Here is a 12,601-nt window from a genome sequence, read left to right as displayed (position 1 = left end):
GTAGATCACAAGGAGTCAAACTGTCTAAGGTGAGGAGTTACTGGGAGGAGGGTTCCAAGGACTGAACCAAGTTATCACTGGTTTGTGCACTAAGTGTCTTCACCCGCTGAGCCGTCTCACTGGCCCCTTGCTTATTTCCCCAGTACTCACACTGACCTTCACAAGGGAAAATGCTGCCTGTAGGAACAAACCAGATTTGCACAATCTTCCATCTGCTTCTGGTCTTAAAAACAGATTTGGAAAAATGTCTGATGGTGGTCAAGGCAAGACTGGCTCCAGATGACCAAAGAGGGTTTGGGGTGTCAGTCTGATCTTCGTCTTAGGACTACGCTTCCTTTCCCCTGTACGCTCTCCACCCTCACTGGTTGGACTCACTAGGACAAGTGAGCCCACCTAGCAGCTTACACTAGCATTACCGGCTCACCAGCATCGACAGGGAAGTGCCAGGCCGAGCAAACACCGCAAGCGAGAATGTGCACACAGGAACTCGTTCATGCTGAGGAGATATGGTAGGCAAGTGCTATGACAGAGGACCCCAGAACGCCACACAGGATGTCACACAGGATGTCACACAGGATGAGGTCCTACCTGAAGACTTAGATCCAAGACTGGACGACACGAGCCGACGGGTGGTCCCCATGCTAACATTCCTCCGGGAACTAGATGGAGCCTTGGATGATGAGGAGCTGGCAGAAGAAGGCCTATTTCCATCCACAGAATCCTCGTCATCAAAATTTTTATCTGAAAAAGAAGCACAGACAGACGGCACTGTTTAAAAACTCTGTTTTCGATGGACAGTGGTAACACACGCCTTTAACCTCAAAATTCGGGAGGCACAGGCAGGTGGATCTCGGTGAGTTCAAGGCCAGCCTGGTCTATAAAGCAAGTTCCAGGACAGCCAGGGCTGTTACACAGAGAAACCCTTTCTCCCCACCCCCCCCCCCCCCCCCCCCCCAAAAAAAAAGAAAGAAAAGAAAACCCTGTGTTTTCACATATACACAGAACAATCATCGGTCTTGAGAGCACAGGATTGCCTGATCAACTGGAATGTAAGGTCCTGGGAAAGCCTGGAATGCAGCTACCAACATCTGACTATTTTCTCTACACATTGTTTTCCAGTTTGTAGGTTTTATGGGTGTGTGTGTGTGTGTGTGTGTGTGCGCGCGCGCGCAAAGCATGGTCGTGCATGCACACAGTGCACATGAGGACAATCTCAGGTGTCTGTCCTCACCTCCCACTGTGTTTAATAGGGGCACTCTTCTGTGCTTTTCCACTGGCTGGCCCATGAACTGCTGGGGCATTCCTGTCTTTGGCTCCCATCTCCACAGAGTGCTGGGATTACAGAGGTATGTGGTATGTGCCCACATTTTTATGTGGGTTCTGGGGATTTGAACTCAAGTCATCATACTTGCACCCCAAGTGCTTTATTCACTGAGCCATCTCTCCCTAGCCCCATTTTTCAGTCGCCACCCACCCCAATACATACACAAGGGGCCTTGGTCTGTAGCCCAGGCTGGCCTCAAGCTCATGATCCTGAGAGTTAGGATTACTGGTGTGTGCCATCATGCCTGGGGCACAGGCATTTTTAAAAACAACAGCTGGACAACACATCTCCTTGAAATTCTAATTTATTTCAAGTTTTCCTTGTGATGGAGTTCATGAAGCTGTTTTTAATGGCTGTAAAGAACTTTGTGAGTGAACATGTCCCCCTGAGACACTCACTGTCAGACAGTTTAGCTGCATAATACCTCCAAATTAGAAACAGGGTCATAAACCGGCCAAATGGCTTGGTGGGTAGAGCCACTTGCCACCAAGCCTGGTGACCTGAGATGGATCCTCAGAACCCATATGGTGAAGAGATAGCACGAACCCACACCAATTGTCCTCTGACCTCTAAAGAAACACCATGACACCCATACTTGTGAGCATGTGTGCACATACACACAAAATAAGTAAATAAACAAAAATGCAAAAAAAAAAGGAAAGAAATAGGACTTCAACAAACACCTTCCAACAAGTGGCTTTTTGTTGAAATTTAAACAATTTTAAGTAAGAAACCCCAACATTCAACATGACTGGGTCAAATAGCAGATGTTTACTAATACTACTAGGTGTATCTTCTGAAAAGCCATATAAATGTTCATTTGTCTGGAAACTCAAGGAGTGTCTGTCCTGCTTCATATCTCTGCCAACATTGAATTAAATTATCATTTACAAACATGTCAATTAGATGGATAAGCAAAAATGATGTTCTCTAGGCTGCATTTTCTTTAATGAAGCGGAGTACTTTTTCATTATATGATTCATGTTTAAACCTTCAAACCAGCAACGTTTATTGACTCCTCTATTGCATTCAAAATTGAAAAGAAGAAAAGAAAACATATCTATGGTTCTTAAAACTCAACCTATTTATAATCACTTTACATTTATTTTATTGTTATTATCGTATGTGGGTGGTCCTGCATGTGCCACCGTGCACAAGTATCATGTGTCACAGAGCACGTGTGGTAAGGACAACTCTTGGGAAATGGGTCTCTGTTCCAGCAGGGTTGGGGTGAATTCAGGGTGTAGACCTAGAGCAGGCACTTTCACACTGAGCCCCCTCCTCACCAACCCTATTTATAAACATTTTAATGATACAAGAGGAAAGCTCATGGACCAAACCCGAGGACTTCTGTGGCACGTGAGAGTCACTCAGGATGCTAAAGTCAACTTGGAGTGATAAAAAGAAAAAGAAAACAGCAGTCAGCTAACAAAGATTGTCAAAAGGACATGCAACACACTCAAGCCAGATGTCGGCTACAGAGTCTCTGTGTAAGAACTGCAGGAGCTGGAGGGATGGCCCAGTGGTTAAGGAGGCTTGCAGTCCCCACATCTGGTGCCTCACAACAGCCTGTAACTCCAGCTCCAGGGCATTTGATGCAGGGATTGGAGAACTTAAAATACACAACAGCAGAATTCAGCCACCATTAAAGAAACAAAATATGCTTTTTAGGAAGAGGCGGGGCAAGGTGGGGAGAAGGGGAGAGGGAGGAAGGAGGAAGGGAGAGAAGCGGGACAAGGGGGGAGAGGAAGAGAAAGAGAGGGAGAAAGAGAGGGAGGGAGAGAGAGAAAAGGAGGGAGGGAGGGAGAAAGGAGGGAGGGAGGGAGGGAGGGAGGGGGAAAGAAAGAAAAGGAGGGAGGGAGGGAAGGAGGGAGAGAGAGAGAGAAGGAGGGAGGGAAGGAGGGAGAGAGAGAGAGAAGGAGGGAGGGAAGGAGGGAGAGAGAGAGAAGGAGGGAGGGAAGGAGGGAGAGAGAGAAGGAGAGAGGGAAGGAGGGAGAGAGAGAAGGAGAGAGGGAAGGAGGGAGAGAGAGAAGGAGAGAGGGAAGGAGGGAGAGAGAGAAGGAGAGAGGGAAGGAGGGAGAGAGAGAAGGAGAGAGGGAAGGAGGGAGAGAGAGAAGGAGGGAGGGAAGGAGGGAGAGAGAGAAGGAGGGAGGGAAGGAGGGAGAGAGAGAGAGAAGGAGGGAGGGAAGGAGGGAGAGAGAGAGAGAAGGAGGGAGGGAAGGAGGGAGAGAGAGAGAGAGGGAGGGAGGGAAGGAGGGAGAGAGAGAGAGAAGGAGGGAGGGAAGGAGGGAGAGAGAGAGAGAAGGAGGGAGGGAAGGAGGGAGAGAGAGAGAGAGAAGGAGGGAGGGAAGGAGGGAGAGAGAGAGAAGGAGGGAGGGAGAAGGGAGGGAGAGGGGGAGGGAACAGAGCTGGAGAGCACTGTGGACAGCAACAGAGTCAAACACTGGAAGCTGCACTCCCAGCAGGATGGGGTAGGGACTAGAAAATGTCTGAAGCGATTATCAGAACTTGATTTGACGAGGGAAATGTGGCCCCAGATCCAGGAAGCGGGGAAAACAAGCAAACAAACACCAACAGAGAACATCATGGGGCTGTGCTATGATGGAAACACTCTGGGGCCAAAGCAACTGAGAGAGGAAACTCTTTCAGCTCACTTCCAGGCCAAGCGCCCTCACTGCAGGGTGGGAACTCAAGGCAGAACTCTTTACAGAAACCAGAGAGAAACCCTGCTCACTGGTTCACACTCTGGCTCACTCAGGATCCTGCTCACCCAGCCTTCTTATTCTATAACCCTGGACTGCCTGCCTAGAGACAGTGCTGCCCATGGTTGGCTGGGCTCCTCACACACCCTCCGCTAAGGCTCTCCTCTCAGATAACTCTAGCTAGATCAAGCTGGCAATTAAGACTAACCAAGACACACACCCAGGCCTACCGTCGTACAACTGTTTAAAACCAGTGAAAATGCCCTGGAGAGGAAAGTGCATCACACACAGGCATCGTGAAGACACACCCAAGATGAGACTGGACAGGAGGTGTCCCAGTCAGAGAAGGCAGAACTGCATCTTGAAGCTGGTGAAAGGAAATTATCAGCTTAATGTTTTAAAACCAGTAGAATACTTTTTTAAGGATAAAGGCAGGGCTGGATGGTGGTGCGCACAGCTTTAATCTCAGCACTCGGGAGGCAGAGCCAGGCAGATCTCCGTGAGTTCAAGGCCAGCCTGGTCTACAGAGCGAGATCCAGGAAAGGCACCAAAACTACAGAGAAACCTTGTCTCAAAAAAAACCAAAAACCAAAAAAGAGTAAAGGCAGGCCCAGTGAGTGCTCAGTGATAACAGCGCTGCATGGGCTCCAGCTCCATGAGGCACAGGGCGGAAGGAGAGACCTCCTCCAGGTTGTCTTCTGACTGGTGTACGTGTGCCATGGGATATGCACACACGCACAAATATATATAGATAATGAGTAAATACATTTAAATCAACACCAAGGAGGCAAATATATATATATATATATATATATATATATATATATATATATATTGAGACAAAAGCAGAAAGAAAATGTCCCCAGTAGATCTCACTCCAGGAAATGTTGCAGGAGATTTTCATACAAAAGGAATGCAGAACACTTGGGATGCTGGGTTTACGCCAAAAAATGAAAACAGTAACACATGAAAATGTAAGACTTTCTTCTCAATCTGATTCATTATTTATTCTCTGCATGTTTTCATTTCTACAGAGATAAAGGACTATTTAAAGCAGGGGCCAGAGCTATGGTTCTCAGTCTGTGGGCTGTGACCCCTTTGGGCTCACACATCAGATATCCTGTGTATCAGATTCACAAATTACAATTCATAACAGTAGCAAAATTACAGTTATGAATTAGCAGTGAAATAATTTTATGGTTGGGGGTCACATCACTGTTAGGGTTCAAACCTGGGACAAACATGTGAGGTGCCCATTTAACATGAGGGATCTCCCGCATCCTTCAGTCCCTACCTGTTACAGGGCCTTCCTGGCTGGCACACCCTGCCCCCACCACAAACTTCTCCAGCCCACGGCTGGGCTGCCCTTCCCTCAGCTGCTCTTCCTTGTATAATCCAACATGGGGTCACCTGGCTTTTTCATCTACTCCCTTCTGGGCCTCCTGGCTGCTGCACCCAGTTCCCCTCTCTACCCTCTCCCCCCCCCCCCCCCATATGGCTCAGGGTCCTGTTGACTGCACTCTCCCAGAAGTCCCTGCCTCTGGCTGTGCTCTCCCACACACCTACAATAAACCTTCTCCTCCTCCTCCACACCTAGGAGTCATGTCCTTTCCTTTCTATTTCCCTTCTTCATTCACCCACAGCATGAGAAGCTGTATTAAAGTGTCACAGCATCAGGAAGGCTGAGAACCACTGGGCTAGAGAGATGGCCTCGAGAGGACCCAGGCTGGATTCCCAGCACCCACATGGTGGCTCACAACTGTCTGTAACTCTAGTTCCAGAGGATCCAATTCCTTCTTCTCACCTCCTTGGGCACCAGGCACACAGGTGGCGTACATACATGCATGAAGACAAAACACCCACACGCATGAAAGAAATAAACTAATTTTAAAAATAAAACACACAACGTTCATATATTCTCCTGTTTTCTGGGCAAGTCAACTTGTTGGCTACAGAAACCATAACTGGGCTACTACCTGTTGCTGTACTAGATAGTCACCCTTGCCCCCCAAAACAAATTTGGGGGAACACAATACACACTATAAAGAAAACAGAAGCTGATGTATTTCTGTCCTCAAAGAGGGTATGGTTTTGAAGCTCATTATCACTGGGAAGGCACACCTGCGGCAGCCATTACCTACGGAAATGTGTCCCGGGGAAGGGAAGGACAATGAGTGTGTGGGGTTTAGCTGAACACACAAACATCTCACTGACCGGATCCCCTCAGCAGAGCTAATTACAGGGCCACAGGGGCTGCAGGGGCTGCACCACTTAGCAAGAGGTGGCAGTGCAAGTCTTCTAGCAGGGCCAGTGCAGGGCAGACCCGCAAACTGCATGGGCGCAGCCACAGCATGGGGGGACACCTGGGGATGCAGACGCACTGAGCAGGCGCTGGGGCAGAACAAGCCTTCAACATCAGTGTTTTCACCTGACCACTGGATCAGCCCACTCACTGGTCTCTCCCGCCTCAGCCGGAGGGAGACTCATCAAAACAGGAAAATCGGGTCTGTATTTTCTAGATCCAGCACTGGACATGGTGTTCTATCTGAGAAGATGTTTGGGGACAAAAATAACAAGTCTATGAGTTGAAAAACCAACGTAGTTTAAACAGAAGTTTAGACTAAGTTTCTCAGATTTTTTCTTTTTTTAATTTTTGTTTTTTTTTAGTTTCTCAGCTTTTTTAACCCTTAACAATTAAATTAAAGGAGGCTGGAGCTGGGGGGAGGAAGGCTCAAGCAGTAAAATGCTTAGCAAATGAGGTCCATCCCCAGATCCCACTGAGTGAAAGAATCCACGTGTGGTGGCATGTGATTGAATCCCGGTTCCAGGGAGGCAGAGAGAGCCAGCCTGGCCTTATCAGCCAGCCCCAGGCCAGTGAGAGAACCTGTCCTAAAGCATGGCAGAGGGCTGGCAAGACGGTGCAGCAGATGAAGACACTCGCTGCCAAGGCTTAACAGCCTGAATCAATCCTTGGAACATATACGGAACTGATGACCACAAGCTGTCTTCTAACGTGTGTCCCACAGCATTGCCTATGTGCAAGGACACACACACACACACACACACACACACACACACACACACACACACACACACCCCAAAACCACAATGGGCAGCACCTAAGGAAAATTGAGCCAGGTGGTGGTGGCACACGCCTTTAATCCCAGCTCTCAGGAGGCAGAGGCAGGTGGATCTCTGTGAGTTCGAGGCCAGCCTGGGTTACAGAATGAGTTCCAGGAAAGGCACAAAGCTACACAGACAAGGAAAATTGATCTTTTACCTCCATAAATACATGCACATTTATGCACCCACCCTAACCCCCCCAAACACAAATTAAAAGGAGGCTAGACCTAATTAAACTCTTAAATTTACATGCTCATGCATGTGCAAACACACACATTTACTTAGGAAGCTTATAAAATAGGTTTTCATATGACCTTTTTTTTGAGCTGAGGATCAAACCCAGGGCCTTGAGCTTGCTAGGCGAGCGCTCTATCACTGAGCTAAATGCCCAACCCTCATATGACTTTTTCAGACTTTCTTAGAGTTGGTTATCCATCTTCCAAGTTATGTGGGATACCTCCCCTGTAATTGCTGGTCAGAGTTATCCCAGAGACCCCCAAAACAATACAGACTATTGACATTGCTCTTAACTGCCCACCAGAACTTGACGGCAAGACCCTCTCGCTGCAGACATTAGTCACAGGGCATGCAGATATCACGTTAGTACTGAACAGGAAGTTTCGTCCTTGTTGGCTGGTACTAGAAAGTGCTGCCTGGGCTGCTGAGGTTGGTAGGAAAGTCAAGAGTCTTACTGAGCTGTGAAGCCAGTAAACTGCAATAATGACCAGCATGGCAGGATATGCCCAGGGGCACAGTGGTGGCATGAATGTTATAGGGTAACCAACTGCTTTCTGATTGGATATCAGGCCTGCCCCACAGGAGGACATGCAGCCTGGTCCTACAAATCTGGTCAAGAACCCATGGCTAGGGAGCTAGCTCACAGGCCTAAGGGGTGAACCTACAATTATTATTCTGTGGGCATAGTATCAACCTGCTGTCTAAATTCATCTTTCTACTGATAGATTACTGCAGTTCTCAGACCTCATCAAAGAAGTTTCTTTGTGAAGTGGGTAGGACTAACACAGAAACACCCAACTGATCAACGCACAGAGAATATATGAGTGTAGAGTACCCGGCCACAAACAGGACATTTATATCACACCTTCCCCAAGACTGAGGGACCCTCATGGAAGGGGGCAGGAAGATTCCAGAAGCCAGAGATTGGGGTAGACTAGTGGAAACCAGCAGCTACTGAGTAAGAGGACTACTGCATAAGACCCACACAAGATCAAGCCAGTAAACACTCCAGCGTGCAGCTCATTCCCGCACTGAGTCCCCAGCCCTAACTGAGACGCTATGGACAGTTGATGGCTTCTGGGGGAGGGAATCAGACTTCCTGAAGAGTGAGTGGCTCCGGGGAATGGGCCATCACCAGAAGTATACTGGCTGCAGAAATTAGAGCTGATGGGTTATTAAAGAAAAAAGGAGGATACAAGTTGGGGAGCAGAGAGATGGTGGTGCATCTGGGAGGGTTTAAAGAGGAGCTGGGTGAGTATAATCAAAGTACAGTGTGGGAATTTCCAAGGAAGCAGGAGCAGGAGGAGGAGGGAGTCTGGACAATCAGAAAGGAGCCTAGTTTTAGTAAACTGGAAAATTCTCCTCTGTAGAAAGGATCATTCCTTAAAAGGCAAACAGGTCATTTACATAACTGAGCTGGTGACAGAGTGGCTCAATGGCTGTCCCAGATACACAGTCCTGGGCTCTTGACATAGTTCAGTATTGCTCAACTGAATCACAATGCACACTGATACCTGTTAGCATCTGTTTTTATTTTGTACTTGTTTTTCGAGACAGGGTTTCTCTGTGTAGCCCTGGCTGTCTTGGAACTCACTCTATATAGTCCAGTCTGTCTTAAAACTCACTCTGTAGAACAGGTTGGCCTGGAACTCACTCTGTATACCAGGCTGTTTTGTTCTGTAGACCAGGCAGTCCTGAAACTCACTCTGTAGACCAAGGCTGTCCTGAAACTCACTTTGTAGATCAGGTTGTCATGGACTGGAACTCATTAAGTAGAACAGGCTGGCCTGGAACTCACAGAGATCTGCCGCCTCTGCCCATGCCTCCCAAGTGCTGGGATAAAGGCCTCCTCCACTACGCCTGGCTTCTGTTAGCATCCAGACACCCAGTTTCTTCAGGGTTTCGACTAAGTAGACATCAGTCAATCTAGGAGTGCTCTAGAGCCCAGACCACAGCAAATATCTGGAAATGAACGCTTCTAAAGGTACAATCTTTGCTCACACTAGGGCAAGGTTTATCACACAGTGGATGCTACCCACAGAAAACGATCCTGTAGAAACAGACATTCTCCTGGGCCTGAAGAAAGCATCCATTCTCTTTCCAGCTGCCAGTGGGAACATCACCGTCCCACGGCCACTCCTGCCGTCTTGTCTGACAGTCTAGGACTCAGGAGTAAGCGAACTGAAGCCTTCAATTCCCAGCCACCCTTAATTCTTCAGCCATTTGGGCCTCACCTCTCCTCCCACAGCGCAAGGACAGGACATTCCAAAGGCTCGCGAGGTCCCTCTCCACAGAATGGCAGTGGAGTTCCCTTCCCAACCCTCTAACAAGCCCCGCCTGGTAAGCCCGTTCCAGATGAGTCAAACTGACAGGTCTGCCTGATGGTGAGCGACAGCAGCCAACCAGTGCGTGTCTGAGAACCACTGAGAGCAGATGAGTCCAAAACACAACAGAGAGACTCCTGGGAAAAAGAAAAGCCAGAGCACACAGTCATCCATGAACTGGAACTGGTAGAAAGAGAGACACCAGCACAGCACAGCCTCCTGGGAACTGAACCCTGACCAGGAAGGATGGCGGCACCAAGCTCCACACAAATGTCATGCAGCAAAAAGAACAAAAAAGAGTCAGCAAGATGTCTTAACAAGTAAAGGTGGTTGCTGAGCAAGACCTGAGCAAGATTCCAGGAACCTACACAAAGGTGGAAAGAGCCAGTTTCAGAAAGCTGTCCTCTGACTTTTCTATGTGCATGTGTACACACACATATACATAATCAATAAATAAAGGAATAGTTAGAGCCGGGCAGTGGCGCACACCTTTAATCCCAGCACTCGGGAGGCAGAGCCAGGCAGAACTCTGTGAGTTCGAGGCCAACCTGGTCTACAGAATGAGATCTGGGACAGGGACCAAAACAACACAGTGAAACCCTGTCTCGAAAAAAACAAAAAACAAACAAACAAACAAAGAATAGTTAGAAAGATCATCCTCTGCCTGAGGTGTGTGGCTGTGACTAGAGGCGAGCAGAGATGTCAATCTAAACACAGAAATCAAGTCTAGCTGTGGAAGTTGGAATTGCAAGCTCTGAGTTTCCCTGGAAAACTTCAACACTCATTCCAAAGAACCAAAACACCGAAAAACCTAAGGGATGTAAGTTCGATGCTCATCTTCAGGAGGATCAGGACCTAGTAATGAAGCTTGCCTGTCTGCTCTTCCAGCAGGCTTTGATGGGGGAAACTCACAGAAGGAAATATCTGGCTCTCATCTGTACCAGCAGCAGCTGAGCTGATGGGATTCCCGGCAGCCTTCACTTCACCCTCCTTGTTGCAGGAAGAAAACAGCAGGGTAGCCTAGCAACTAGAGTATGCTCAGTGTTCCTGAGACGAAGCCCAAAGATGGGCTGTTCTTCCACACATACCCCAGCACACCTTCTTTCTTCATCTTACACAGCTTTGAGCCCTCACACAGCTGCTTTTGCACAAATCTCTCAATCAGTCTGGCACATTCCCTGTGCATCCTGGGAAACAGGAGACTGCTGCTTCTAATCCCCACAGGTGCTGGGCACACATGTGGTACACATACATACATGCAGACAAAACACTACTACACATAAAACACATCTTTAAAACATAATGCAGACAGGTAAACTTGTGTTTCCTTGTCTGAAAATGGGGGAGAAATGCACTGTCTGCTCGTGGGGTCCATCCCATGCACGGCTGCACCATGCCAATCCCTGCCCCGTCCTGACAGCAGGCAGCAGTCCTCAGGGACCTACCCAGCTATGAGCTACTCTCAGGTCCGCCCCCTCTCATCCACAGAAGCAGCCCTGGCAGAGAGGCAAGGCTCCGTCCTACCCATCATCATCGCAGCTAATTCTAGAACTTCTCCTGCAGAAGCTGAGCAGAAGCAAATCTGGAGGTGCTGGAGCCAACAAAACAGGGTGTGTGCCTAACAGCGATGCAAAGGAAAGAAAGGCTGGAAGGGAATGCAGAGTACTAATGTCCGGCTCATGGTCCAGGAACGAGAGTGACACCGACCCTCGACTCCCCAGGTCTGTGACCAGTCCATCCCCTTCTACACACGCCACTCAGAAGGGGACTGGGTCACCTGTGACTCAGCCAATCTCCATGAGACTTCATGCAAATCACACAGGATACCTGGACAGACACTGGGTATTCTCCCAGGACTTAGACTCACCTGTGATGCTGCAAGTACAAGAAGCAATTCAAAAAACGTGGTCTACAGAGCAAGTTCCAGAACAACCAGGGACAGAGGCTCAGTGATGAATCTCTCGTGGTCATAGGAAAGAAACATGTCTTTTGTAAGGAAAAGAGCCGGGTGGTGGTGGACGCCTTTAATCCCAGCACTCAGGGGGCAGAGCTAGGCAGATCTCTGTGAGTTCGAGACCAGCCTGGTCTCCAAAGCGAGTTCCAGGAAAGGCGCAAAGCTACACAGAGAAACCCTGTCTCGAAAAACCAAAAAACCAAAACCAAAACAAAACAAACAAACAAAAAAAAAAACCCGTGTCTTTTGTAAGGAAAAGAAAAGGATCCAAATTAAGGGTATGTTTTAACCAAATAGCATCAATCTCTGAATTTTCCCCTTGTATAGGGGAAGTTGGAAGGCACAGTGTTGCTCTGGAAGTGATTTGATCTCAAAGAAATCATTTTGTCTTTGTTGTGATGAAACTGGGTGGACTCGGAGCCCCGACCTGGCCACCTGCCACCACTGGATGCTAACAGCACCCCCAGAACGTCTTCCTTCCTCTACCTCGCCAGTGCTTCTTTACCATGTGTCACTGCACTCCCAGGTCCTCTGCTAGGGCTGGAACAGAGGCAGGAACGCCAAAGTTCCATGTAGCATTCACAATCCAGTATGGGTCACACTTGTGGCAACACCTTGCCGAAGTTGTGTCCAGTATGACACATATAGAGATATATGTCACACACACACACACACACACACACACACACACACACACACACACGCAGAGAACAGGCCAAATAAAGTTAGAAAGGGTCCTCTATGCCCTCCTCCAGGCCCCGTGATGTGACTCACTGCTTTATTTGATTCCAGTGCTGAAAAACTGGGAATGTGAGATGCTTTTAAAAGTGTGCACATCCTGCTGAAGTCAGGATCACTTTAGGCTATGGTGCTGAACACCTACACAGAACAAATCCCAAAGACAGCTTCTGAGCAAATGTAAGAACAAGAAATCTCT

The 12,601-nt window shown here is 48.3% G+C and overlaps 1 protein-coding gene across 42 annotated transcripts in view; it reads right to left on the bottom strand.

Moving 5' to 3' along the window:
• Positions 1-12,601, bottom strand: part of Clasp1 (cytoplasmic linker associated protein 1) — a 226,928-nt gene that overhangs the window by 107,378 nt on the left and 106,949 nt on the right. For all 42 annotated transcript variants that reach the window (XM_036202616.1, XM_036202603.1, XM_036202617.1 and 39 more), the window contains exon 9: positions 589-741. In XM_036202616.1, the coding sequence (XP_036058509.1) occupies positions 589-741 (153 nt within the window). The remainder of the gene's footprint in view (positions 1-588; positions 742-12,601) is intronic.

Source organism: Onychomys torridus, chromosome 11, assembly GCF_903995425.1.
Source record: "Onychomys torridus chromosome 11, mOncTor1.1, whole genome shotgun sequence".
Classification (NCBI taxonomy): domain Eukaryota; kingdom Metazoa; phylum Chordata; class Mammalia; order Rodentia; family Cricetidae; genus Onychomys; species Onychomys torridus.
The sequence above is the reverse complement of the archived record's forward strand: the minus strand, read 5'-3'. Positions and strand labels throughout refer to the sequence as shown.